This window comes from Protopterus annectens, chromosome 9.part0 (assembly GCF_019279795.1).
Source record: "Protopterus annectens isolate FY-2018-M chromosome 9.part0, PAN1.0, whole genome shotgun sequence".
Lineage (NCBI taxonomy): Eukaryota > Metazoa > Chordata > Ceratodontiformes > Protopteridae > Protopterus > Protopterus annectens.
The window spans coordinates 739786878-739813526 of record NC_056743.1 but is presented as its reverse complement, the minus strand read 5'-3'; the positions used below and the strand labels follow the sequence as shown (position 1 = coordinate 739813526).

Here is a 26649-nt window from a genome sequence, read left to right as displayed (position 1 = left end):
TAACTTTTCTGTGAAACAGTGGAGCACATTACATTTTATACAAGTTTACTGTAATCATACACATTTTTCTTTTGATATAGTCTTCCTAAATACTATGGATCAAAATAAAATTGCTAAATATGTTCCACCAACTAACACTGCAAATTCTATTACAAAAAGTCTAAACACTAGAATGAACTTTCAGTCTGTAACAAAGAAAAGTTTCATATGTACCCCTCCCCCCTTTACTCTTTTTAAGCAGTATCCATACCCAAACAAAGAACCAATGGAATAAAGGGCAAGGGGCAGAGTCTGCTGATTTGTTTAAAGGGACATTGTTAATGCTATTGTAACAGCTTTACTCTTCTCTAAGGACATCAGGGAAGTTTAAAAGGACAGCCACAAACAAGGACTGGAACAGAAAGACGCACACAACGACATCATGGACATGGAAAGAGCGCTGCTTTGCTGTGAAGTTAGTGATGAGAGGAAAGCCATGAAGGACCCAGCTTTGCTGGGTGGTCGAGTTCTGCTCAATCTCTTGGAGGTCGAAGAACGTTACCTGCCTTCAGCTTCCTACTTTCAGCGTGTGCAAAAACATCTTCAGCCACACATGAGGAAGACTCTAGTTAACTGGATGTTAGAGGTCAGTCAGTAACATTTTTGCAGTGTACTGTTCTTTATTTATTGTGGTGGTTAATCTTTTACGTTAAAAATGCCAGTGAAAACAAATACTTAAGACTAATGCAGCACCGTATGCGGTTGGTTGCTGAGTTATTTCATTTGGCATTAGCGGGTCCTGTTTCACGAAGTTCTCCGTATCAGTGGGATTCCAGCAGTAAGTAGTAAGGCAGCGTGAGAGACACCACGTTGTTATGTTGCATAAGTGTCATGCCTTGCTAATGAAGATTAATATGTGGCGTTCCAAAAAGTAATGCACGAAAACCAGAGCCAAAAAAGAAAGTAAATATCTCACATAATTAGATACTTAGTATACTAAAGGTTTTAGTTTCTAAGTATACACTGAATAAAAACCCTTCTTATTGTCAGTAAGTTGAAATGTTCATCGTGAACTACTGCCTCTTTTATTTTTAATCTACTGCGAGGGGTAGAATCCTAATCTTCTGTTGTGTATTCGTTTTTGCCAGTTAGGGTCGTGGCTGAAAATGATCTTTGGTTGGACCCGTCGTCCTGCTCACGTTAATAAATGAAATTTTTGATTGCGTGATAACCACGGGTTGAATTAGGAGCTAGCTACAATAGTGCTGTTTGATTTCCAGAGGCTCTGTATGCAAGTTCAACTCGTGTGTGTAAACAAGAGGGTCATGCAAAGGTCCGTAAAGGCACACCCAACACACATACACGCTGATTTTGCATTATATGTTGGTCTTTCCCCATAAAATGTCTTGCAGATTATCAGTTACTCACTAGATAATTCCAGCCATTTGAGTTTCAGTCTCCATATAGTAGTAATAATGCAAAACCTGTTATTTTAGAAACTTTCAAAATTTACAAGGGCAGTGTTCCACACCTCTTAATTGTACAGATTTCGCAGAATGTCTACATTTTTTGCCTCATATATCTGGTCTGTTCCTCATAAAATGTGTGGTCTTCTAGGAAATCACGGAGGATTGCAGTCATTAAGTAATGACCAAACAATTACATATATTTAGACTTTCAGAGTTCATATCTTTCAGAAAATGCATGCTAACACAAATCCTGTTATTCTAGCAGCTTTCTAAGTTTATAGGAACAATATTTAAAGTCTGTCCCTATTTTTCAGCCTTTGTCTCTCCATTATTTTAGACTTTGACCGTATTTCTTGCTTTAAGAGGTTGAGAGGTACATTAAAACGTATCCCTAATTTGGAACCCATGTATCCCACCTCCCCATTATTTTTGTCTTTGTAATGGAATTCTTGCACGGAGAGATTGAGAGGTATGGAGACCTCCCCTTTCCAAACAGAAAACAGTTTTCAATGGAAATTTGTATGAGGCGATGCAGGATGGAAGCAATGCAGCGTCCTTGGATCGTTTCTCTGGTGTGTCCATCTTAACCCTAGGCGCTGGCGATGCAGCAGTTAGTGCTGTACCCACAACAGCCCTTAATTCTTCTGTTTGGGTTCCTCTTGGGGTGCCTCCTGTATGGAAGCGTGTCGCTGTCCTTTAACGTCCCTTAGAGCTATCCCCAGCTTCTAATTTCCTTCTACTTTCTAAAGGCGAAATGTCGACCGTACCCCACTTAGAGCAATAAATCTGGACAAAATCATAAATAAAAGTGGGACAACACCCAAGAATATGGACATTTTAAATACTGCTCTTACAGAATTAAAAGGTTCATAGAATAACAGGTTTTGCATTAGCATGCATTTTCTGAAGGGTATGAATTCTGAAACTCAAATGTCTGTCATTATTTTCTAAGTTTATTCTTTAATGATTTGCCACTAATTTATCAGAAAAGCACAATTTTATGAAAAACGGACCAAAAATGTGAGGCAAGAATCTGGACATTCTGTGAAGCGCTGTACAGTTGAAGTATGTAACGACCCTTCAAATTGCAAGTGTGCGCATGCTTGAGTGAGTGCTCTGCATAGACTGGCGTTCCGATGAGGACCAAGTTCTCTGCCTTTCGTGTGACTTGAATGGGATAACGTAGGTATTGAACAATGTGAATAAACGACTTAGAATAATTGTTTATGCATGACAAACTTAAATAATGGTTTTGGAACCCCCTCAATCGGAGTACAATACGGGTCAAAGATTAGAAGCTATAACCCCCCACGGCACTATACCATTACTGATACTGAAAGTATTTATTCTGCACCCCAGTACAAGGCAGTCTTTGTTTTGATTTGTGCGTGTCACCCTGTTGTGCATAAGCTAACAGTGAAATAAAGGTAACTTACCTATTATCGCGCGGCGCGAAATTCGGAAACTTCAAGTGAAACGAGGGCATGAGAAAGTCTACGGTGTTATTCAAACTCCGTATTGCAGATGAAGAAGTTTGCCTTAACTTCAGGAAGCGAAAATAATTACAAGGTCATCTTTCTGATTTGCGTGCATCACAGACGCACGCATACCTCTCCGTACTTCATTTGGGGTCTTAAAAGTTCATGTTCCTCGAAGTTGGATCTGCAGCACATTCGGTATTAGGAATTTTTGAGTGAAATTCATGGTAAATAGAAATAAATCATGTTTACTCATTAAAAGATCTTTTTATAAGTAAAAACCAGCATATTTTAACCACCCTATGAACTTCCTAGCTGAAGTTGTTAGTAAGCCATTAGTATGTGTTCCACATTTTGCCCATTTGTTCCACATTATGGGGGCTAGTGTTCCTCATTTTGGAGATGAAAGGTTGAGAGCTATGGACTATGTAATTGTCATGGCTGCGATCGTACTGTGAAATGGAATCTGTACCAAATCAAATTTTGTTGGAATTTGTTGTGACTCACAAAACTTAATGACTGCTGTGTGGTGGGCTATGCAGAAGTATAAAACGGAAAATAAAGGTGTTTCAGTCTGTGAAAAAATGTTTATGTGCTGTTTTTGCGATGCAGTGCATCCTGTTAGTTCCCTTATAAACCTCAGCCCACTTTCTCCCACTAGCACCAGTTTAATAAGCAAGATCAATGCCCTACTTTTTCAACTGTATAGATTTCGCAGAATCTCCAGATTTTTGTCTCATATTTTGGTTCATTTTTCATAAAATTGTGGTCTTCTGCAAATGAGTAGTTATTTTTGGGTCTTCGTCCCACTTGTATTCATGGCTTTGTCCAGATTTCTTGCTCTGAGAGGTTGAGAGGTTTTAAGACTCATAATGAGGTACACTTGAGAGGTATGTTGGTGTCCAGCACAGAAATGGGGGTGTGCTTCCAGGGGAAAACAAGGTGCCAACCTCACTTGCATCACCTAACTGCTCAAGCCTAAGTGGTGTAGGAAACTGGTGTGTCAGAAGTGCTTTTAACAGACCCAGTAAAATTGTTGATGCTAAAGGAGCATAATTTGAAAAGTAGTAATATGAAATGTTTACAGCTGTAAAGAAAAACTTGCATTGTAATCCACATGTGTCATTTGGTGTAATGAAAATTGAACTATGTCTTTCACAGTCGCAGGTGTGGCAGTACAGACAGGAGGCTGGCACCCCCTTTACCAGTCCAGGTTAATTTCAAGGCTGCAATTTCACTGTCAGTCAATGTATGTTTCACATGGGTATTAACATAACAGGAAGGGGGCATACCTCTCAACCTCTTAGACTTTTTTAATGATGGTATATCCCACATGCAAAAATGAAGCCAACATAATGGTCATCTTCTATTTATTAGGCTCAAATGTGCCACGTGTATCTATTTCCTCTTTCTGAACTTTACTAGAGAAGCGCAAGCCTTGTGGGGGAGCAGTTAAGACCTTCTTGCCAGACACCATTTATTCTTTAGTGGTCCTGTTTTTCTTTCTTGACTACTGTGACTATACCCTGGTGCATATGTCTGCCTGAAAAAAAGAAAAAAGAAAAAAAAAACACTTTTACACTTTTTTCCATGTTTAGCTACATCCTGTTTGTTTAGGATTGCCTTCCAAGCATGCTAAAGGTTTCAACATAAGAGTAATACCACTTACAGGATGAAGTAATACTGTCCTGCTATATAGTTCAATCTCAGTTTCTTTGCAGGAGACTCTTGCTTCACATTATAATTCATACTTTTTTTTCATTGTTCCCTAGAACATCTTACTGAGTGATTACAATTGCATAGTATACATTTGTTGTTTCACAGCAAAGTGTGCTTTGCTGTGTGTGTGTGTGTGTGTGTGTGTGCACGTGTGCATGCACACACGTTTGCATGTGCACAAGTTTGAGGCCTATTCTCAGGCATTCAAAACACTACTTTCTACTCTTTCTTCTGTTTTAATCACATGCAGTGCTTTGCTTTATTTTTTATCAGTAAACAAGGAACTAAGGCATTTAAGAAACAGTAAGTGACAAGAGTCATCACATTAAGCAAGCTTTCCTCGGGCATGAACACTGAAACCCAAAATACCAAGGATAGCTTAGGCTGGCTGTGTAGTAAAACAATTAAACCTGTGGTAATACTTGTATCAGACATATTATATGTATTTTTTCTATTTTCTTGCCCCCATTCATGCTGACCATCAGGCTTCCATCCAACTGGACATGCCCATTTGTTCTCCAGTCCACTTTGAATGCTTATTCAGTATTGGGTGTCAGCTGTCTAGACGGGGCCATGCCAGGTAACCATTAGGGTGTTTTGTGTCCTTGATGACATCCTGGTTGTGAGAATATTTACATGTGGCCTAATCCTTCCCCCTGGGTGGGGAGACATGCTGCATAAGTATCCAAGCAAGCAATAATGCCCAATAGGGTGTGTGTTAATGTGCAATTAATGCCCAAGCAAGCAATAATGCCCAATAGGGTGTGTGTTAATGTGCAATTAATGCCCACCCAGGGGTGTTATGAGGCCTGATGCTGCAGACGGGGGGCCTCTACACCCCCTGAAGGGTGTTAATTGCACATTAACACACACCCTGAAGGTCTTTATTGCACTTAGAGAACAAACTGTCTGTAAAGTTATTGTGTTTTACTGATTTATTTTTTTTAAGTACTCCATTATGTTTTTTATGTATTTTTGATGTAAAATAGTTCCTTCGCCTAATGTTTCAAACTTGCTGTAGTGTATGTTGAAACATTGGAGGAAGCATTTTACATCCAAAATATAACACTTAAAAATATCCAGGCCTTTATTTATTTGGTCCCTTACTCCTAAAACATTTTGTTTGTTACTAGTCATTGGAGATTGAAGTTACTAAATAATGACATACATTTGAGTTTCAGACTATTATTTTCCTCAGAAAATTCATACTAACACAAATCCTTTTATTTAAGCAAGTTTGTAATTTTATAAGAGTAGTGATTAAAATCTGTTCCTGTTTTTGAGACTTTGTTCCCTCTATTTTAGGCTTTATTTTATTTTATTTATTTTACATTTGTTGACCGGGCTAGTCTAACTGGATATATGTCCATTTTCAGTAGAGACCCGGGGAGATAAGCTCCAAGACATGATAAAATAAATACAATTACAAACACCAAATAGCAACATTTGTAATAAAAATAGCAAATATAATAAAAATATAATAAAAATAATAAAAATAATCAAGCAATGGTAGCATGTGTTGTAAAGTATAGAGGTTAGCACAGGGTGTGTAAAGAGGACAAGAGTCATAAACAGTGCAAATTGAAAGGTACAGGGATATCGTACAGGTAAAGTCAATAGTAGAGAAAGGAAGTTAGTTGTGTAGTGATGTTACTAAGAATTTACTTGAAAAAAGGTATGTAAAGAGGAGCAAAATGGTATAAAATAGGGAGACATGAGAAAAATATAAGAAGGAAGATGTAACAGTGGATAGTAAGCACAGGATAGGCAAGGTCAAGTTTAAAGAGATAGATGACTAGTCTGGTTTGGCACAGGGGCATAGCCAGTATGATTTGAGGTAAACTTTAAGTCTGTTTTTGAAGAGTGATAAGGAAGTAAGTGAGGAGAGGTCATTAGGGAGAAGATTCCAGGATTTACCTACAGTATTAGAGAAGAGAGAATCCCCAGCCCTGTTATTAGATTTAGAGGTGTATACAAGAAGTTTGTGTGATGAGCGTAAAGACTTCAGATTTTTATAGGGGGTGATAAGGCTAGATAAACTAGGAGTATTAGAAGGTTTGTAAAGAATGTTGTGGGCAATAGTTAGTTGTTGAAATTTAATCAGGTGTTGTAGTTCTAACCATCATAGCTGATTTAGATTTATACAATGGTGGGTTCTAAATGGGTTTCCTGTTGCAAATCTTGCAATGTTATTATAGGACAATTCCAATTTGGTGAAGATAGTCTTGGATATATTAATAAAAATTGGAGAAGCATAAAGGAGTGTAGAGATCAAATGAGTGTGAGCTATAGTAGTTTTGCAGTAGAAGAAAGGAAGGGTTTAATCCTATAGAGAGTGCCGATTTTTTTGTTGACAGTCTTTATAGTATTATTGATATGGATATCGAAGTACAGATTATTGTCGATGGTGACACCTAGAAGTTTGGTGGTAGAGTCTGGAGATATTATAGTACCATTGGTGGATGTCACAGAGAAATGAAGAGGAGAGGACTTTTGAGTAGGAGTGAAGAGGAGGAGTTTGGTTTTCTTTGGGTTCAAAAGAAGGCAACGCTGAGTGAACCATTGTTCAGCTATGTTGAATACCTTCTGGGTGAGAGAGTGAAGGTCTTGGGAGGATGTAGCTGAGCATAGTAGTGTGGAGTCATCAGCATATTGTATGCAAGTGGCTTGGAGGATAGCTAGATGAAGGTCATTTATAAATATGGAGAAGAGGAGAGGTCCTAGTATGGACCCCTGAGGGACACCTAAGGTAATGGGTAGATGGGTGGATAGAGTGTTATGCCTAGTACTGCTTGCTGTCATTTGTCAAGGTAGGATTGGAACCATTTTATGGAAAGTGGGTCTAATGACAGAGATTTTAGTATGTTTATGAGAATCTGGTGGTTTACCATGTCAAATGCTTTAGAGAGGTCGGTAAATAGAGCAGAAGAAAGATTATTTAGGTTTTGTTGTTTGTTAATGTAATCAGTAAAGGAAAGGAGGGCAGTGGTAGTGCTGTGTGAGGGTCTGAAACCATGTTGACAGTTGGAAAGTAAATTGTTTTCAATTAAGTGGTGGAGTAATTGCCTGTGGATACATTTCTCCATAATCTTAGCTAAAGGAGAGAGTAGGGCAATAGGACGATAGTTTGATAGCTCAGTGGAGTGTCCACCTTTATGCAGGGGGATAACATGGGAGACTTTCCATAAGGTGGGGATGTGACCTTTGCTTATAGTTCTATTGATCAGTATGGAAACAGGGTAGGCAATAGCCTTGGATGATAACTGTAGAAATTCAGAAGGCAGTTGGTCTGCAGAAGAAGAGCATGGTTTCAGTTTATTCAAAAGGTTTTGAATAAGTGTAGTTGGGACAGGTTTGAACTGAAAAGGAGGGGGTGGGGTTGAGGTGTAAGAAGGTAGTGTGAAGGTATTAGGTGATAGTTGACTAGCTAGTGTTTGGATAGCATCTGTAAAGAAGGTATTGAAGGTATTAGCTGTATGGATGGGTTTTTTCTGGTCTGTATTTTGAGGGTTTGGTGTAGTGGATTGACCTGGGTGGAGTAACTGCTTAATGCTAGCCCAGAATTTTTGTGGGTTGTTGTGATTAGGTTGTTGAAATTGTAAGTAGTAGTTTTTTTATCAGAAAGTATGGCCTTCTTAGTGTCATTTCTAAGTTGTCTAAATGTTTGTTGGTCAACAGGGTTTTTAGTCATTCTCCATTTGGCCCAATATTTATTTCTGAGATGAATTTTATGTTTGATTTCATTGGATAGCCATGGGGCAGAATTGGCCTTAATTCTAATAGATCTGGTTGGAGCATGGTGATCGAGAATGGAGAGGAAGGTAGAATTAAAGAAATTAACGGCTTCATCTAAAGGGAGGTGTTTAAGGGAACCTAATTAGTTCCATTTGGAATAAATCAGGGTTAAATTTCTTTTTGGCTCTAATACTTATGACAGAGGTTAGAATGGGAGTGTTGGCTTTATGTCTGATGAAGTAGGTAAGTGAGTGGTCACTTATATCATCAGTGAGGTTTCCAGAATTATAGTAGTGAGTATGATTGTTTATAAGAATCCAGTCTAGTATGCTTGCTTTCTTGTTAGCTTTATTTATTCTGGTGGGTGAGGTAATGGTTTCAGAAAAAACATGTAGGTTAATGTGGGTGGTAGGAAGGCTGGCACAATAGGAATTCCAATCCAAATTTATATCACCTAGGATTATGGCTTCTTGAGGCAGGTGTTGGGATAGCCAGCAAAGGATATTTTCCATGGTGGCTATGTTATTTCCGGGGGGCAGATACATACAGATAATGCAGATTGATTTAGCATTGTTAAGTACAAGTTTAGAGATGAGAATCTCAGCATGGGAATCTAGAGGTAGATTACAGTTGTATGTGGTTAATTGTAAGCCAGATTTAACTAAAATAGCAACCCCACCACCTTTCTTAGCTACTCCAGTTCTTAGGATATTATATCCAGGTGGGGTAATTTCATTATCCTTGATGGCAGGTTTTAGCCATGTTTCTGTTAGGCAGATAATGTCAAAGGAGTACACTTCTAAGAGAGCAATGAGCTGAGTTACTTTGTTGTTAATACTACATATATTAAGATGAGCTAGTAGGAGGGAGTTAGATGGTTTAGCAAGGGGGTAATTGGTTGACTGATTATGGTTATGGAGAGAGATAGAGGTTGCTGTTGGGCCAGGGTTAGGATGAATATCACCATCCTTTAATGAGAGGAGTTGTCCTAGATAGCTTAGGTTAGGGAACTTGCTGTATGGAAATAACACTCTCCTGAGATGTAGTGAATTATATTTAATATGTAGTGTTCTATGATACATAGCAAGTAGGTAGCTGGGTGAGCATATTATGTTTGCATGGTTATGTAGGTGTAGTAAGGGTTGAGAGTTAGTTTGTTGATTGGGGTAATCAGTGTGTGGATATATTGGGTGTTCATATGAGGATAGTAAATAGGCAAAGGTTAAAAGTGGTAGTGGCAGAAGAGTAAAGCAGAGTAGAATCTGAGAAGGGATGGTTGGATTAGCCATTGGGAAGGATTAGCTATTTGTTAGATATATATGTAGAGATGGAAGCGTTTAAGCTGAGAGTGTAAAGATAGGAGGGTGTGGTGAGTATGGAGTGGAGTGGTAGTGAGATGGGAGATAAGAGAAAAATTGGTCAATTGGAAATGTGTAGAGTTAATGGGAAGAGGAAGGGGTGTGGTTAGAAAGTATAAGAGTAGGACCCCTGGGGTGGGTGGGAATTGGGGGTAGGGAGCGGGTAGAAACAAGGAGAAAGGAGGAAGGCAAGACTGTGAATAAACAATCAGTGGTTTGGTAAGTGAGATCGGAGATAAGGAAAGTATGGAGGATTTAGCACTTGTTTAGTGTAAGTGTTAGTAAGGTAAGAACAGAGAGGGTCACAGAGATAGGAAGCTAGAAGCAGGGAATTAATGGATCCTTTGGAGAGGATTCAATATATAGTAACTTAGGGGATAAAGTGAATACTTAAGCAATAGGTATGTACTGCCACCTAGTGGGGAAGCAGTGGATGACAAGAGCATATAGAGCAGAGTAGGGAAAGGTAAAAAGTAATGTAAGGGCCTTATTGTGGGGTAAAAATAAGTCCGCAGAAGGCTGCTAGCAATGGAGCACAGGGCTAATTACAACATAGACTGGTTACAATGACTTGCCCTTAGGATACATACACTTTAGGCCAATGTCATAGGACAAGCAAAGGAAGTTGCGAGAACAGTGGAGGATCCCTGCATAGAGGTTCTTTTGTTCTGTCTGGAAGCTAGGAATATCAGGAATGGTGGGAGGCTTCAGGTTAGGTTATGCACTGTAGACTAACTGTAAGAAAAGGGGATAAAATAAAGTATTAGCAGGATAATAGTAAGGGGGTGGCAAGTTAAATGATTCAGTAAAGCACACTAAAATAGGTAGTGGACTGACCTAGAGAACAGTATGAGTTGAGGGTAAGTGGGAGATACTAGGATGTGGAAGATGAGATGAGGGTGAGTGAGAGTGCTAACATAAGGAATGCTAGGAAGGCTTAGGATACTAGACTATTTATGCAACAGAACACAGGAGTGGAGCAGTCAACAATTAAATTCACAGAGCAGGAAAATTAATTAGCAGCAGACATTTTCAAAGTAGTGAAATAAAAAAAAAATTCTTAAGCTAGTATACTATATGAGCTGCAGGCAGAAATTAACATAAAAGTATTGCATATTCAGTGTAATAAATTATACACATTCGTTTCAGTTGAAAGGTCCAGAGGTATGCAAATGTCTTTACTATCACTCTCACTCAGTGTCTCACACACCTGTGTTTCAGAAAATGTATGCTAACACAAATCCTAATAATCAAGTAAAATATGTTCCTATTTTGAGCCTTTGTCTGCCATTTATTTCAGGTTTATCCAGCTATTTTGAGCTAACAGTCAACAAGAGCACACATTTTAATTGTCCAGATTTTTGCAAAATGTCCAGATTTTTGGCTGGTATGTTTGGTCCCATCCTTATAAAATGTGTACTTTTCTGGCAAATCACTGGGGATTAAAGTAATTAAATAATGATAGATATTTGAGTTTCTGATTCCGCAGCAGGGCTAGCCACCTGGCGCTGTGAACCTTGGCTTGAGATGATTGTCACTGTTATAGTGACACCCCAATCCCATGTGCAAAAAAAAAAAAATGTGAAAAGGGGTTAAAGATGGATGGATGGATTTGAGTTTCAAACGACGTATCCTTCAGATAATACATGCTAATGGAAACTCTGTTGTTCTAGCAACTTTCTAAGTTTATAAGAGCAATATTTAAAATCTGTTATTACTTTTGGTCATTTGTCCCTCATTATTTGTGGCTCTGTCCAGATTTCTTGTTCCGAGAGGTTGAGAGGTATGGTCAAGCAGTACACAAATGTTTTAACAGATGCTGTTGCTGCCAGGGATTGCTCTCAATCTTCACTGTCATACACACACACACACACACACACACACACACACACACACTCTGTTATGCTTTCATGCATATATTCAATAACACACCGACAGTGACAGTAACACACACACACACACACACACACACACACACACACACACACAGAAAAATAAGCTAGAAATATCTTGAATAAGCATAGAATGTCATTTTGTTAAACAATGTAATTAACTCAAATAAAGACTTGTAGATCAGATATTGTCTATGAAATATGAAGGAGGTTCTGCAGATAGGAGCAGGGTAGGAAAGTACTAGAGTTTTGAGATGAGTGCAGCAATGATTAAAAAGGAAAAACATAATATGATTAAAAGTAAAATATTCACTCTGCAATCTGAAGAGGTCCATATTTGTAGTAAAGGAATACAAGCCTAAAGTTCTACAGAAAATCCCTGGTGAAATAAACTGATTAACATGTGGCTGAAATTGGAACCTTTTACTTTCACCTTCCCAGTTATCTGGTTTCCAGCACAGAAGCTGATACAAAAAGCTGTAGAGGTGTGTGTGTGTGTAAATATATATATATATATATATATATATATATATAATTATTTTATTTTGCAGATAGGTGGTATGGGTTGGAGTCAAAATGATCTGTTTTCATCCACAGCCCTGTTATAGATAAATAAATGTGATTTTGGAATAAATGGCAAACTAATGGAATAAACAAAAAAAGGAAATAATTGCAAACTGACAGTTTTATTTAAATTACGGATGCAATGGTGCTGTGGAGCAGACAAGAACATATGAAATATGGTGCCTTTATATAGTATTCATACTGCTGATCACAACTCAAGTTATTATGCTCCTATGCCTCCGAACAAAATTTGTTGCATTGGTGAAATTTCTTTTTTCTCTCCAGGATGTGGTGATTCAGAGTCAGAATAATAAGATGCTGTGGCTCTCATCCAAATAGTAGATGTGAGAAAGCTTTTCCCCCAATTATATAGTATTGTTCTACATTTCTGGCTGCTGTTTTGGTTAATACACTGCAGTAAAGTGACACTCAATGCATTTGTCTTGGATGAATGTATATACAAAATCATGTCTCACTGTGTTGATGTCCACTGTCACTCCCTTATCCTTATTTTCCTGCAGGTTTGTGAAGAGCACAGCAGTGAAGCAGAGGTTTTCCCACTGGCAGTAAACTATCTGGACCGGTACTTGTCAGTTATCTCCACTGACAAGACCCAACTGCAGCTACTTGGAGCAGCCTGCCTTCTCCTGGCCTCTAAATTTAAAGAAACAAAACCTATGAGCATAGAAGAGCTTTGCACATACTCTGATTATTCAATTTGTGAACAGGAGTTGAAGGTAAGTCAGCCTAAAGTGGAACATGAAAGAATAAACCAAAAATGTTGGGGTTTAAATGTAAGGAGAGGTCCCTATAATACAGCCAGAGGGCAGATACATAATGTAACATAGACATAGTTCTACTTGGAATAACACAGCAGTTGCCAAGTACTTCAATGAGAATGGAAACTCATACTTAAGCAGATAAGTGGAGCTTGACCATGGAGTTCATTTTTAGCCATGACTTATGTATGCCAAGATCAAAGAATAATAATCATATATCTTAAGGGGAAAACACCAGAGCATCTTATAATACAAGAAGTGAGTGTGGCAGGGAGATAACTTCATCGTGTAAGAAAAAAGGCATGCAGAAGAGAGAGGGTAGAGTTAGGAAGTCTGAAAGTAAGAAGGTATGAGAACAAAGAGGAAGTATGAATGTAAGAAGGTATGAGAACAGACACAGTGAAACAATAAGGCAGAGATAAGAGCAGTTAAGGGTGATGGCTATGAAAAACTAAGGGGGATGAAATTAAACTGAGTGTAAAATGGTTTAATATGCTACATTAAAAAATTAACAGGTTACTCGGGAGAGTTTTACGACCTTATGTCAGTGGTGCGCAACCTTTTTGAGGGGAGGGCCACTACACAAATTCTTAATGCATCTGCGGGCCACCTCAAAACATAGTAAGTCATTATGAGTTAATAGGTACAGGTGACTGGCATTTTTACTTAAGACAGCAGTCATGAAATTGCCTGTTTTCTACATCAACTTTGTGTTTAACCTTATTCTAGCTTGCAGCTATGACTTATTACAAACTCTTGCAGAAAGTTACTACTGTTTGCAGACTACAAGTTATAAACAACAAAGAATAGTTACTTCCGCAGCTAAAATTAGAGGTGTGCGCAACTGCAGTCAATTAGGTAAGTAAGCACGTGCTAGAAAGTTTGTGTGACTGGAGTAAGGCATAGCATTTTTTCACTTTTTTAAAAAAAATTTGGTTACTGTCTGGGGCCGGATGGTGTTGCATCAAGGTCCGGATTTGACCCCGGGGCTGGACGTTGTACACCACTGCCTTATGTTATACCACAAGGTTGAAAGGTACAGTGTCAGTGATGCCTGAAATACCATGTGGGAGGGAATGGCAATCTCGTGTTACTGAAGTAATGAAAAAAAAAAAGTTTGCAGCTCTTGGCAATACTGCTCACGCTTTGTGCTATTTGATATGCATTTGTACTCATACTTTTATTTTTATCGGACTGCTATCTTTACTGTAATCTGTTTCTTCCCAGGCCGCCACTGAAAATGGGCTCTCTGGGCCCAGTGGACTTCCCCGGTGATCAAACTGGAACTAAATAAAATAAATAAATAAATAAATGTGAGAGGGGGTTGTAGTATACAGGGAACATGAATCAGCCTGGTTACCACATAGGGTGTAAGAAGTTCAGAATATGAGAATTTGTCTCAACTAAAGCCAGTATCCCAAGAGCAGAACTTTGAAAATGAAAGAGGATAAATGAGTCAGTTTGACAATGGAAAGGGAGATGGTTGGTTTTGGGAAGGGAGACAGAGTAATTCTGGATGAGGGGAGTAACTCATAAAGTGAGATACTTTACTGCAGGCAATCTGAAACTTGGCAATAATCTATTCTAGGACAGTTGTTAGGACCTGTTTACCTAGCTTCATATTTGAGGAAAGATAGGGTATTGTAATAAACTTATAGCATGTTGGAAATTTTACTCTGAGTTGAGTCAGTATTATGAAAGTATAAAGTGGGCTCCACATTATAGCCAGATTTGTAAACATTTGGACAGCTTAGAGACCATACCTTTCAAATGAAACTGATTTTGCATTACATTTTTGACATATCCTTTGTAAAGTTTTGATTTTCTGCTCACTCACAAACTACTTCTAAACAAGCTGGCAGGACTTAATTTTGGTGACACCATACTATGCTAGAAAGATGTTTGTCAGAAAGAACTTTATTGGGGCATTAGCTTGTGGAGCTCTACAAGTTTCAGTTTTAGGCCTACAACTTTTTTTTTTTTTACCATTTCTTAATAATCTGATTATTGATCTTCCCACTCACATTAGTCGTCTGTGCAAATGACATAGTAATGCTAATTGCAGATAAAATGTTTACTAACCTATTCCTACAATCCAACAAGATTTCAAAAACTTAGCTAGCTGGGCTGGAGCCAATAAACATCTTAAGTATGCCAAATCTGGAATTATGATGTTTACCAGTCAGCACAGGCTTACTAAAGTTGTACGTCTTGTTCAATAAGAGGTACGCTTGATAAACCCCTACTCATTGCAGATCAGCTGAAGTATCCTGGGCTAATATTTGACCCAGATTTGTCTTTTAAACAACCACTAACAATCTATTTGCACAGCTAAAGTTGTTCTACAAAATTGACAACCTGCTTCCTCCTTCAGGCAGACAACTATAGCTAAAAATGTGATTCTACCTAAAGTGGAAAATGGGTTGCCCTCATAGCTTTTCACTGTAATACCAACCCTCATCTCTTACAGAAAGCAGAAAACAAAATATGTTAGTTTGACTGTTAGCCTGGTAACCAAACTCACCAATGTGAATAAAAAAAAAGGCTTCCAGTAAATGTTAGAGCAACCTTCTAATTCAGTGCTCTACTTTTCAAAATTATCCACCAACAATATTGGCCACCTGTCAAGTTATTACTGAGTACCAGGGAAGAGACATATATACACTACATAAAGAGGTATAGTATCTCTTAACAAGACCACCTTTTCACAAAGCTAGTGGTGAAAAGGCATTCGGTAAACTTGCCCCTGCAACATGTAACCACTAACCAGCTGACATTTTAAAGCAAAAGACTACAAACACATTTTTTCTACAACATTTTGTCCCTGCTACCTGCCAACTATCAGACCCCCTGTTAGCCACCATGCTCATCCACTCCCTACTGGTCGAGAGACAAGTAAAGGGAGTTCTCATCAAGGCAATCATCGAGTTGATTGAAGGTTTTTCTGATTTTACCCTATCTTTAACTTTGCACCTAGCAAGGTGCTGGGGAATGGTTTACAGTACGCTGTTTGCTGAGAACTTCTCTTCCACAAGAGATGTACCATTTAAGCAGCCTTGCCCCCCCCCCCCCACGGAGATCGCACCATACACTGTGCATGCAACTACAGCCACCCCCAGGAGAGGCAGGGGAGCCTTGCCCTTTAACTCCTCCCACTCCCCCTCTCCACTTGGCTCCTACTCCTGATAATCAAACCTTAGTCGCCTGGGTCAGACTGTGGGCTCCATCCCTCTGTGCCATGGATCCAGGCAAAATGTTATAAAAACATCTAAAGACCAAGTCAAGCAACACTTTATCAAGGCACATAGATCTAACAATATCAGGAACTTATGTTAAAGGGCAGTAACATTTGTCAGTAAACAAACAGATAATGTATTCAACAGTTTGGCTGCTCTAATTATTATGGCAGGAAGGTTCTGAAATCTGTACATGTCTTTATATATTTTATCATATTTTTAATTGCTATGTAATGTTCAGGCTGTCTTCCAGTAATATATTATGCCTAGTATACTCTGTATAGTAACCACTGTCATGCATATATCATGGAATAATGTATGTAAAAATGGATGTCTATGTAAGAATTTGCTTGTATGCAAACATACCTGCTCATGTGTGCAAGTCTGTGTATTTGTGAGAATCTTTTTAGAACCTGGATTTTAGCTGTAAAGGATCAGTCTGACCAACCCACGTACCTGGTTAACAAACTGAAATAAATAAATACATGAATTAATTAATAAGTACTGCATCCCAAATGTAACTTCTGTCATGCAGTTTGACTTCTGAAGTACTGTAATGAATATTTTTTAGCTCCCCTCAGCTGACTATCACCTGCCATCAGCTCCTCTCCTCATTCATTTGGTTTACCGAACCTGCCTTGGCCTCCTCCATGCTCTACCTGGCCCATATCCAAGGCCTGTGAGTAGATTGAGAATGTATGTACAGTGTCATACTGCTGCCTGGAAGCACGCCCTAAACCACTGTCCCATGGTAGCCTTGCAAACTCTGCTATGGATGCCTTTGGGAGGTGTACGCATAACCTCCCAACCAACTGGCTCACTGCTTGCATAGTGTTATTGCAGCATGCCAGGCTGCCTTCCTCTCTTCCTCCCCCCAAAGATGGACAAGTTGGCCTCAGCCACTCTCTCCCATCTGTTACCATCCAGTCCCTCCAGCACCTGTATGTCTGCTCAAATACTAGTCATTTGGGGGTGCATCCAGGGCATTATTCCTCTGCTCCACAGTGCTAGACCTGAATTACTACAATGATTTTCAGAGTCAGACCCATGGAAGAATGAGACCAACATGAAATCATGTGAACCCCTGAGTGCTTCCCATTCTTATACTCCTTCCATATTATACTGTTCAGCAGCATTTTAAATTCATTGCTCAGAACTTTAATGTCAGTGGGCCAAGTGAAGGTCATGAGATGCTTTGTAATACTGTTTTTGCTGTGAAAGTTTCTAGAGCCACATCTTATGCCTGGGATAGGATTCTCCTTAAATGCTAAGTATGGGAGTTCATTGAACTGACTAATGACAAAGACTGGAGCTAATGAAAAAAAAAACGATACTTGTAGATTCTGTTAACAGCTGGCCTTGCAGTTTGAGAGTCCAACCCCCAAATAACCATAAACTGTCCTGCATTTAGCACCACCATACTGATGTCTGCTGCAAGGCATAATGGTGGAATAGGATGAGTTACCCAGCAAACCCCCCCCCTCCCCAAACAGCTACTGCTGTGTCCCGTACAGCTTGCAAAAATTCTTGCTGGAAAAGATAAAAGAATCACGTGACTGTGCTTTTATCTGCAACCAGACATTGCATAGTAATATGTAGTTAGTGGCTCAGCTGGAAGAGGTTGAAAGTATAGCAAGTGTTAAAAGGGTCTTATAAGTTGTACTTATGTACCATGATGTAATCTTGTACATCTTGTTCTTGGGAGATTAGCTGATACAGGATCATGGAGTGACTGTAACTAACCATATTGTTTTGCTTTGTTTTTGTGCATTTGCAGGCAATGGAACTGCTAGTTTTGAACAAGTTGAAGTGGGATATTGCTGCAGTGACCCCATCAGAGTTTCTACCTCATATCTTAGAGTGGCTTCCACTTCCAGAAGAAAAAGTCCATCTTGTGCATAGGCACACTGACACTTTCATTGCACTTTGCACTACAGGTGAGTACAGTAGCTTGGTGGGGGTGAGATCGAGGCAGATATCTCCAGGCAACCACTATGTGCCTTGGAAGTAGTCAGCTTTTATTTTTCCAGCTTTCATTTTACACACACACACACAGTCACCTCCCACCCTCATGCATCACCTAACTGAGTTTCATTTGATTTGAATGGCACACAGTGGTGAGATTAAAAGCAATCACTGTGTTCATGATCTACCTTTGTGGCACAGAGGAGTAAAGCCTTGACTACAACTAAAGAATCCAAGTTTGATAAGAAGCTTGGGTGCTGCAGGAGCTGGATAGGGTGAGGTGGGAGTGGGTGTCTGGCATGGATTCATCCATCTTAGGGGGTGGGAATGGTGGTCCAGATGGCTGCCTGCCACTAAGTGGAGCCTTGCCAGAGTCAAAGTTACAGACAGAAACCACAGATGTGTGCTAGATGCTGTCATGCTGGTGGTTGTAGTTCTCTCTGCTAATGTGTATAGTAGAGGCCTTTACAGTAATGCCAATGCTTATGTCATCTACCAGTGGTAATATTAAGGCTAGTTTAAAAAAATCCTCATTCCTGTGGCTAAATGGAGTTGTCACAGGAGAAAAAGGAATGCTTTGTGGTTCTATAGTATGGCGGCAATTAGGGTCCTGTCTTGAAACATGTATGGTCCAGTGTGGGAGAAGGGTAAATTCAGGCCCTTAGGTGGTTAGGAGAGGGGCACTATTCATCTCGCCAGAGTATATAGATAGTCGCTGCAGACAAGGCCACAAACACCTCCATAGCTTTCTCAATAATGGTGGTCTCTGAACAGTAATCCCCCCCTCCACTGGGTGCTGTGCAGTGTGAAAGATATTGGAGGGATTTAGAGTACATAGCTCTTGGGAGGGTTGATGAATGGTAGGTATGGGGGTGGGAAAACATATAGAATAAAACATCACTCACTATGTTGCCAGATTAGTAATGTTTTGCCTGTCAAAAATTACACACTTAAAAGTACTGAAAGAACTTTTAGAACAAGTGTGGCAACAATAGTGGTACCATTTAGTGGTTGGGAGGGGTACTTTCTATACCTACAGCAGCAGATATGCATGGTTAAGAAACTGTACATAAATGGGTATGACAGCCACTGACTAAAATCTCCAGAACATCATCACTGTATTTAGTTGCCTGACAACATAATTAGCAGTTCTGATTACTAGAAAAGGAATGCTGTCATAGAAACTGTATTGCTTGTTTGCAATTTACAGTAGGATCGCCCAGTAAAGAAATGTGTTTGTAAATATATTGTTTTGAATTTATTTATTTTTTGCTAAACTGGTAAATCCTATTGAGACACAGTCTTGTTTACAGTTTAAATCCTGAGAAAACACTTCCCAGTAGAAATCCATATAGATGTTATACAGAAAAACACATATAACAAATGCTAATAAATAGCAGTTAACAGATGAGAGCATGTGTTTCTCCAAGCAAATAAAGACATTGCTTACTGATCTCAAAAACATGTTATGCATTTACAAGTTTTATTTACTTATTTCACATTAACATGACTAAAACAATATTTTCATTCAGAATTATCCACAAATTAATAATTTTCTTATTTTTTACTTTTGTTAAGTGGACAAAACCACATTAGACCACAGTGTCTATATCTTGGGGGGGGGTCAAGGACACAAGGACACAGGATTAAGTGACATTACTGTGATAATTAGTCCATCTTAATTAATAGAATATCTGCAGTGTTGAATATTAAACTATGGTAACACCAGGAGTATAGAAAGAGAGAAGTGCACAGGACATCTGTTAGTTAAGACTGAGCAGAGATTTGGGAATTGGCCCTGTTTCCACTGTGGTGCAATCTCAAAGTGGGCATATATAATTTGTAGGGATGTTGGGATGCTGGGGGGGGGGGGCTTGCAGTATAGGTATATCAGATGTTTTAATTGTTTTTCGATGTTGATATTCCAGGTGTCGATCGTGTTGTCTCAATGTTTTAATGTTCGATGTTATGTTCCTTTGATTAATTGACAAAGATCCCTTTGAGACACACAGTGCGTTTTGGGAATCGAAGCCTGGTCTGCTGGATGTAGACTGTTATTGTAATGCGAGGCCAGCACTACATCCATATGAGCGATTATCAGTGATTGCATACCATTATAGTTCATCATTTATCAGTGTTGATAGCTGTATGTTAAATACAGTAACAAGTCTTCCACAGATGTGCACTATTCTTAGAAACCTGCATTCAACAACCACCACATTAAGGGAGCAGGAAAACAGTATATAGGTATAGGACATTGTTTATCAGACAAGATCTTCTACCCACACAGATGTATCTGTGTTGGTGGTAGCTCAGGTAGATGTAAAAGCTCCAATAGCACTTGTTGGGAAAAAAAAACAAAGTAGAAGAATTTCCCAAGTTCCCTAGCCAAATATCCTGAACTCAGTATAAACGCCACCTTGTTTTTCCCTTGTAAAGAGAATACTAGTCTAGTGGGACTAACCCGGTCAACAAGGAGTAGATACATAGATAGAAGGGTAGATGTTGAAATACTGGCCTAGTTAAATGAGTTGCTTAAAATCACCCATTATACAGACAGGGGCTATGGGTACCAGCACAGTATATGTAGGTTATGTGTTATTCACAGCACTTTAACCTGTGAATGATACTACCAGCCAGACTCTTCAGGCAAACTCCTGTAGTGTAGGGTAGTTTCTAAGAACTTCCTACTGTTTCTTGGCTCATTTCTTATATTTTGTAGACTTCACAACATTTTATAACCTTATATGTTTTTGCACACTGCTTTTTGCACATTGTTTTTGTACTCTGCATTTTAAGTTAAGTTTCAGATGGTTGTGTACAGCATTGTAAGGATAGATTACTTTTTCAGCTGTGATAAAATCTCTTATGTTAACAAGATGAAGGATTAAGAAGCCAAATGTATAATATTTGGTAAGTGCAAGCAGAACTATGTCCAATTGTTAAAGTTTAGGACAATAGCTGTATTAAGCTTTTTGATATTGTATGAATGACCGATGTGTGTAACTGCTGTTTGTTTCAGCATTAGTTGCTAGCAAATTAAAGTGAAGTTACACAAAATTGCCTTATTTTACCTTGCAAATGTGGCACAGCTTCACTTTTCTCCTCACATGTCTTTCTTTCTTTTTAGATTACAGTTTCATAGCATTCCCACCATCCATAATTGCAGCTGCCAGCTTGGCTGCTGCTGTCACAGGTCTACAGCTCAAACAATGTGAGGGGCCATTCCACAACCTGGGATTTACAGACTGCCTGGCACACCTTGTCAGATGTGATTCGGTAAGATCTGTGAAAGGAGGATGAAAGATCAGTAAAATGCAAATGTCTGACCTTGTTGTGAATAATGCATACTTTTATGAAAACGTGGGAAGCAATTGCCCTGGTAAAACAACCTGTAGCCCTACTGCATGCTGTATCAACTGTTCTGGTTTAAGATTAGGTCTAGGTCAGTTTTGGACTTATTAGTGCAAGGAAGGAAAGCTGTCCATTTTCAAGGCAGCTTTTCATCCTAATGTGAAGGAACGCTGAGTACAATTCAGTGAAAGCTGTCTGCGGAAGGCGAGGTACTCATGTAGTGAACAGAGAAAATGTTGGGGGAGGCTCCAAAATAAACGTACCATGTGCCCCTGTATGCTACTGCAAACATCAGGAGAAGCCCAGAAGGAGAAAAAGGTCTGCACCATTTCAAGAAGGTCATATTAGTGTTCCCATACTGTGACAGTGGGATTCCTTATGGAATGATAAACCTTCTGGGTCATTGGTGACAGCAGCAGCAGTCTCAACGTTTGGGTATCTGGATCACAGAAATGGTGATCTCTCAGTATTTACCACTTTAGTACCAGCACTACCCTCAGGACTTCACCCACAGCTGTCAAATCTCTGATTTTTGCAGAATGTCTCAGATGTTGCCTTAATGATTGTGCCCTGAGCCTTGCAAATCTTTTGATTTTCTGGTAAATTGCTGAGATTACAGTTAGTTAATAATGACAGAGTTTCATACTTATTTTTCAGAAAATTCACACTGATGTAAAACCTGGTGTTCTATTAATTTTCTAAATGAATTATGTTAAAAATTGTCCCTTATTTTGGACCTTTGTACCCCCATTATTTTTGGTTTTGTCCCTGATTGTTGAGCAGAGAGGTTGAGAGCTATGTCCAAAATTGCAACATCTTGTAAAGAAAATGGAGGCTGTGATGTATTTTCTTTTCAACATTAATTGACCAATAGAGGTCACAGCATGGTCCTTGGCATAGCTTGTCAGTGTAGCTGGTGGTAGAGGTACATAGGTCCCTATTACTGCACTTCACAAGGCTGATAATCCCACTGCAGTCATAACCTGCCACCTTGACTGAGCAGTATATCTCCTAAAGTCAGGCTGTGCCCTGCTTATGCACTGAATATATTTTCTTCACTGACTAATCCTTGCAGGTTCGATAATGTGCACCTCTCAGCTTTCTCCAAAGTTGTTTTAGAATGTACTACTATTCCCCCAAATCCATATTAAAAAAATCTCCTGACAGGCCAAAGCAAATGCTTATTAGAAACATTATCTCAAGAATTTAAGTGAGCATGGATTGTTTAGGAACTGCATTTCAAACTCCACTCCTTATTTTACTATCATCCTGACTGGATACCATGGATACATTTAAGCAGGAATTGGGAGGGAGGGGAATTAGCTAGGAATAAGTCATTGATAAGTACATTCTGGTTGAAAGAAATGGCTGTTCTAACTGTACTACATGGAGTTCTGGGATTGAGTTCAAATGGAAAGACAAGGCAGAAGGAGGGAGCATAGATAATGTAGACGATGGAAGAATCCAGTCAGACATAATCTCTTTTTTCATTGAGGATGGTGGGACCATGAAATTGTCTTGGAGAAAAAAGTACAGGTCTATAGATCAAATTCAGCATATGATAGGTGGAATTTAAGGAGAGGAGAGGAAAGAGGATAAGAACTTGCTTAGGAATTAGCTGCGAAAATAAAATGAACATAGCTGCTCAGTGGTTTTCTTCATTCAGACTTGTATGCCTCATCTGTCATCATCCTTGGATTTCAAGTCATTGTTTAGTGTGTTGGCCAGCAATAGACAGAAAAAAATGTTGATTATACTAGTCTTACTTGTCAGTGGTAGTCCTTGATTATGGGCAGTGACCTTTCTACCTGTTTAATCACATTGTATTAAATGCCTGTTAGCTCTAGTGAAGGCATTAATGTGCACTTCTGCAATTTACATGCTTACTTCAACTTAATAAATGCAGATCCTTGTTTAACAATGCCAATGAGATGCTTAGCAGGCACATGTGCAATTTATATTTTTATACCAAAATAGCAGTTGTACAATTGACACTAACACAGCACTGCACCTTCAAATGTTGTCTTTCACTTAATATTACAACTGTTTGCAGCTTTACTGCTTTGATCCTTTAATTGACACTTGTGGAAAGTATTATGAAAAGTGACATTCAGAGTAGATGCAGTGACTGTGTTTATGTCTCTGTCCGGAGCTGCAAGGTAGACTTTAAACTGTGGTTTGTGTCAAATAGCTTTCAGAAAATGCAACTTCCCCCCATTAACTGCAAGCCACTGTTTTCTTTAACTTGTCGCATACATGTTTCATAATGTTCTGTCTCTCTGTTTATTGGATTTCTCATTGTTGGAACATTACCTTTACAGTAAAGTACTGTTTCCTTTGAAATTTCTTCAACAGGATTTTCTCAAGGCATGTCAGGAACAGATTGAGTTCCTTCTCAAATCCATTGTACGGCAATCACAGAGGGATCAAAGTCCAGAAACCAAATCTGTTGATGAGCCAGAACGTTCCAGTACTCCCACTGACCTGCAAGATATTGATCTGTGATGGAGAACTTCAAATATTTTTCTACTGTATTTATTTTTTATAGACACATGAACTTAACATTCCAAGAATATAAGTAATTATTTTATTTATTTATTGATATATATTTTTAAATTATCTTATGAACATAGTCAAGTGAACTCATGGGTTCCTTAGGAACAAATTTAGCAACATGAGGAAATGGAACTGGACCAAGGCACAAAAAGTGTGCAGTATCTTAATGTATAATGTTGTGATTGCAACCCAAGTACCCACAGAAAAATTGCAACCCAAGCACCCATAGAGAAATGTGCCTAAGAATCCGTGATGGCTGGCCTTTTATACTTTCTTTTGTGTGTCTGTATGGCATTCATGTAACTGAATAGAAAAGGGATTTGTACTATATTATGTTGACCATTTGTTTGAATGTGGGTTTTTGAAGCACAGCTATGTAAAGGTGACATGGAGACTATAGAGTGTTTTAAGTGGTGCAGGAGGTTGAGGTCCCATGTATGGGGGATGTCTATGCCCCTGCTCTCAGGAAAAAAAAAAACAGCTGCCAAAAGCTTCTCTTCAGTACCATTTGCACAGTTAAGTTTTAAAAAAAAAAATCCACTTTCAAAGAAACAGGCTTCAAGTGATAGTTTCATGACTCCAGCAAAGTTGTCTGTTATATAAAGAATCATTATATTTTATCTTAAGAGTTAACACTTCTGTTGTACTCAGTTTAACTGGCTAAATGTACAAGTCCTTGGGAGATGACTTGCTCAAAACAGCAACACTCCCAAGTTGTGCAAAACATCAAAACACTCTGAATTTGTATATATATTAATTCACTTTCGCACTTTTCTGTTAGGCGCACGAAATAGCACACAATGTGTTGCCTAGCCTGTGTGAATATTTTGAATCATTGTTAACAGGAAACAGATGATCTTTATGTTTTGATGTTTCAACAGTCAACACAGTAGAACATGACCAAATCACATGCCTAAATGTGCCTCGGCATTTAGTTGCCTATAGTTTTCTTTTACTCCACTACCATTTAAGTGTTACCCTTTCAGCAGCCCCTTAGTAGAAAATATTTATTTAAGTACAAATTTAGAAGCAAATAACATGCTGTTCATTTTGAAAGTAGCTACGGCATAGCAACAGGAGTCTATATTGAATAGCCAGTTTGCAGTAAATAACCATTCTACATAGCAAAAATGTTTTACTGAATGTCACTAAATACACTTTCCACATCATAACTCTTTGTTTGTGTCTTTCGGCTTTTCCCGGTTAGGGGTCACCACAGCGGAACTCTGGTCCGCTAATGATTGGCAGTAGATTTTTTTACGTGCCGAGTTTACCAGCCCTGACGCACAACCTTCAATGAAGGTAAGCCCATTCCACGCATGCCTCCACACAGAAGACGCTCTAGCTGAGAATCGAACGGCACAACGTCTTGCTGTGAGGTGACAACGCTACTGCAGCACCACTTTCCACATCATAACAAAACAAAAAAACTAAAATGGGAGTTGCAGGGAGGCAAACACTAGTGCTGCACATGGTCGATCAGATGCATAAATTGCTGTAGTAAACTTTGATGTAATAATGCAGAATTCAGTGTACAAAATTTTTGAATATGTGCGTCTCGACCAAAGAAATGACACCAATCAGCAGTGCATCACCCCAAAATATGTTGAATTGAAGAACTACTTCTTAAGTGGACAGTTCCCAAAAAGTGTATTTTATGACTCCTAAGATGGAGGGTATGGACATTTTATAGAAACTCATACCATGACATGTCTTTTTTCACAGTGGGTAGAGCTTGGAAGGAAGTTATTAGCCTGTAGACTTTCTGAGGTATAGACATGTTCACAGTTTTAGGAGATTAAATCCATTTACTTTTATTGACAGCCACATTGACCCAACTTTTCAGATGCTATTTTATACATTCTTTGATACAGTCTGAAATAACCATAACCAAAACATTTGCTACACACTCCCTAAAAATCAAAGTGATAGCCCTGAAACTGTACCGAGGTTGCTTGTTAATAGAATAGTTTTAACTGAGGAAACACTGACAAAAATGGCAAAAGGTAAAAATTATTATGCAAGTATTTCCAGAGTTTTTATGTTGACAAAGGCCAAAACCATTAAGGGATACTTAGTCATTTAGGACTGGCATATCCAAAATTTATTTATAAACTCTGTAAACAGTTATGTTAGAGGTGTTAATGATGGGTTGGCATATCTAAATCATTTTTAACCATGTCAATAGTCATAACAGTGGTTGTAATGATGATTCTTATTGGTGATGATAATAATAATAATATTTATAATGTATCTATATTTATGTTAGGGAAAATGCATAATTTCAAAGTATGTTGTTGTTTACTGTAGGAAATGTTTGTTTCTTCTGATATAAAATATTATAATGTGTTCTATGAGCTACAAAGCAGAATGCTTTACCTGTGCACTATTTCCTTTTATTTTAAAATTTGGAGTTCACATTAAGAAAATCAGAGCCTTCTTCTGAATTCTTCTTCCTTAACAATGGAATGATTGCAGAACCAAACCAGTGCATTAGATTGGTTCAGTCTAGCAGCTAAATTATCAATGGGACTTGTATTCAGAGCTGTAGATCCTGTGAAAACA

General features: G+C 38.7%; 1 protein-coding gene across 1 annotated transcript; it reads left to right on the top strand.

The window, feature by feature from the left end:
- Positions 1-289: 289 nt before the first annotated feature.
- Positions 290-24414, top strand: LOC122811492 (G1/S-specific cyclin-D2-like). Its single transcript, XM_044083362.1, has 5 exons — positions 290-625; positions 12716-12931; positions 17987-18146; positions 21305-21453; positions 23884-24414. Exons 1-5 carry the CDS (start codon positions 422-424, stop codon positions 24031-24033), a joined length of 879 nt encoding a protein of 292 aa, XP_043939297.1. The 5' UTR covers positions 290-421; the 3' UTR covers positions 24034-24414.
- Positions 24415-26649: the final 2235 nt, after the last annotated feature.

Coding starts and splice junctions, on each gene's coding strand:
- LOC122811492 (XM_044083362.1), top strand. CDS start 422: ATGGACATGGAAAGAGCGCTGCTTTGCTGTGAAGTTAGTGATGAGAGG. Junction 626..12,715: donor TAGTTAACTGGATGTTAGAG/GTCAGTCAGTAA, acceptor ATTTTCCTGCAG/GTTTGTGAAGAGCACAGCAG. Junction 21,454..23,883: donor ACCTTGTCAGATGTGATTCG/GTAAGATCTGTG, acceptor TTTCTTCAACAG/GATTTTCTCAAGGCATGTCA.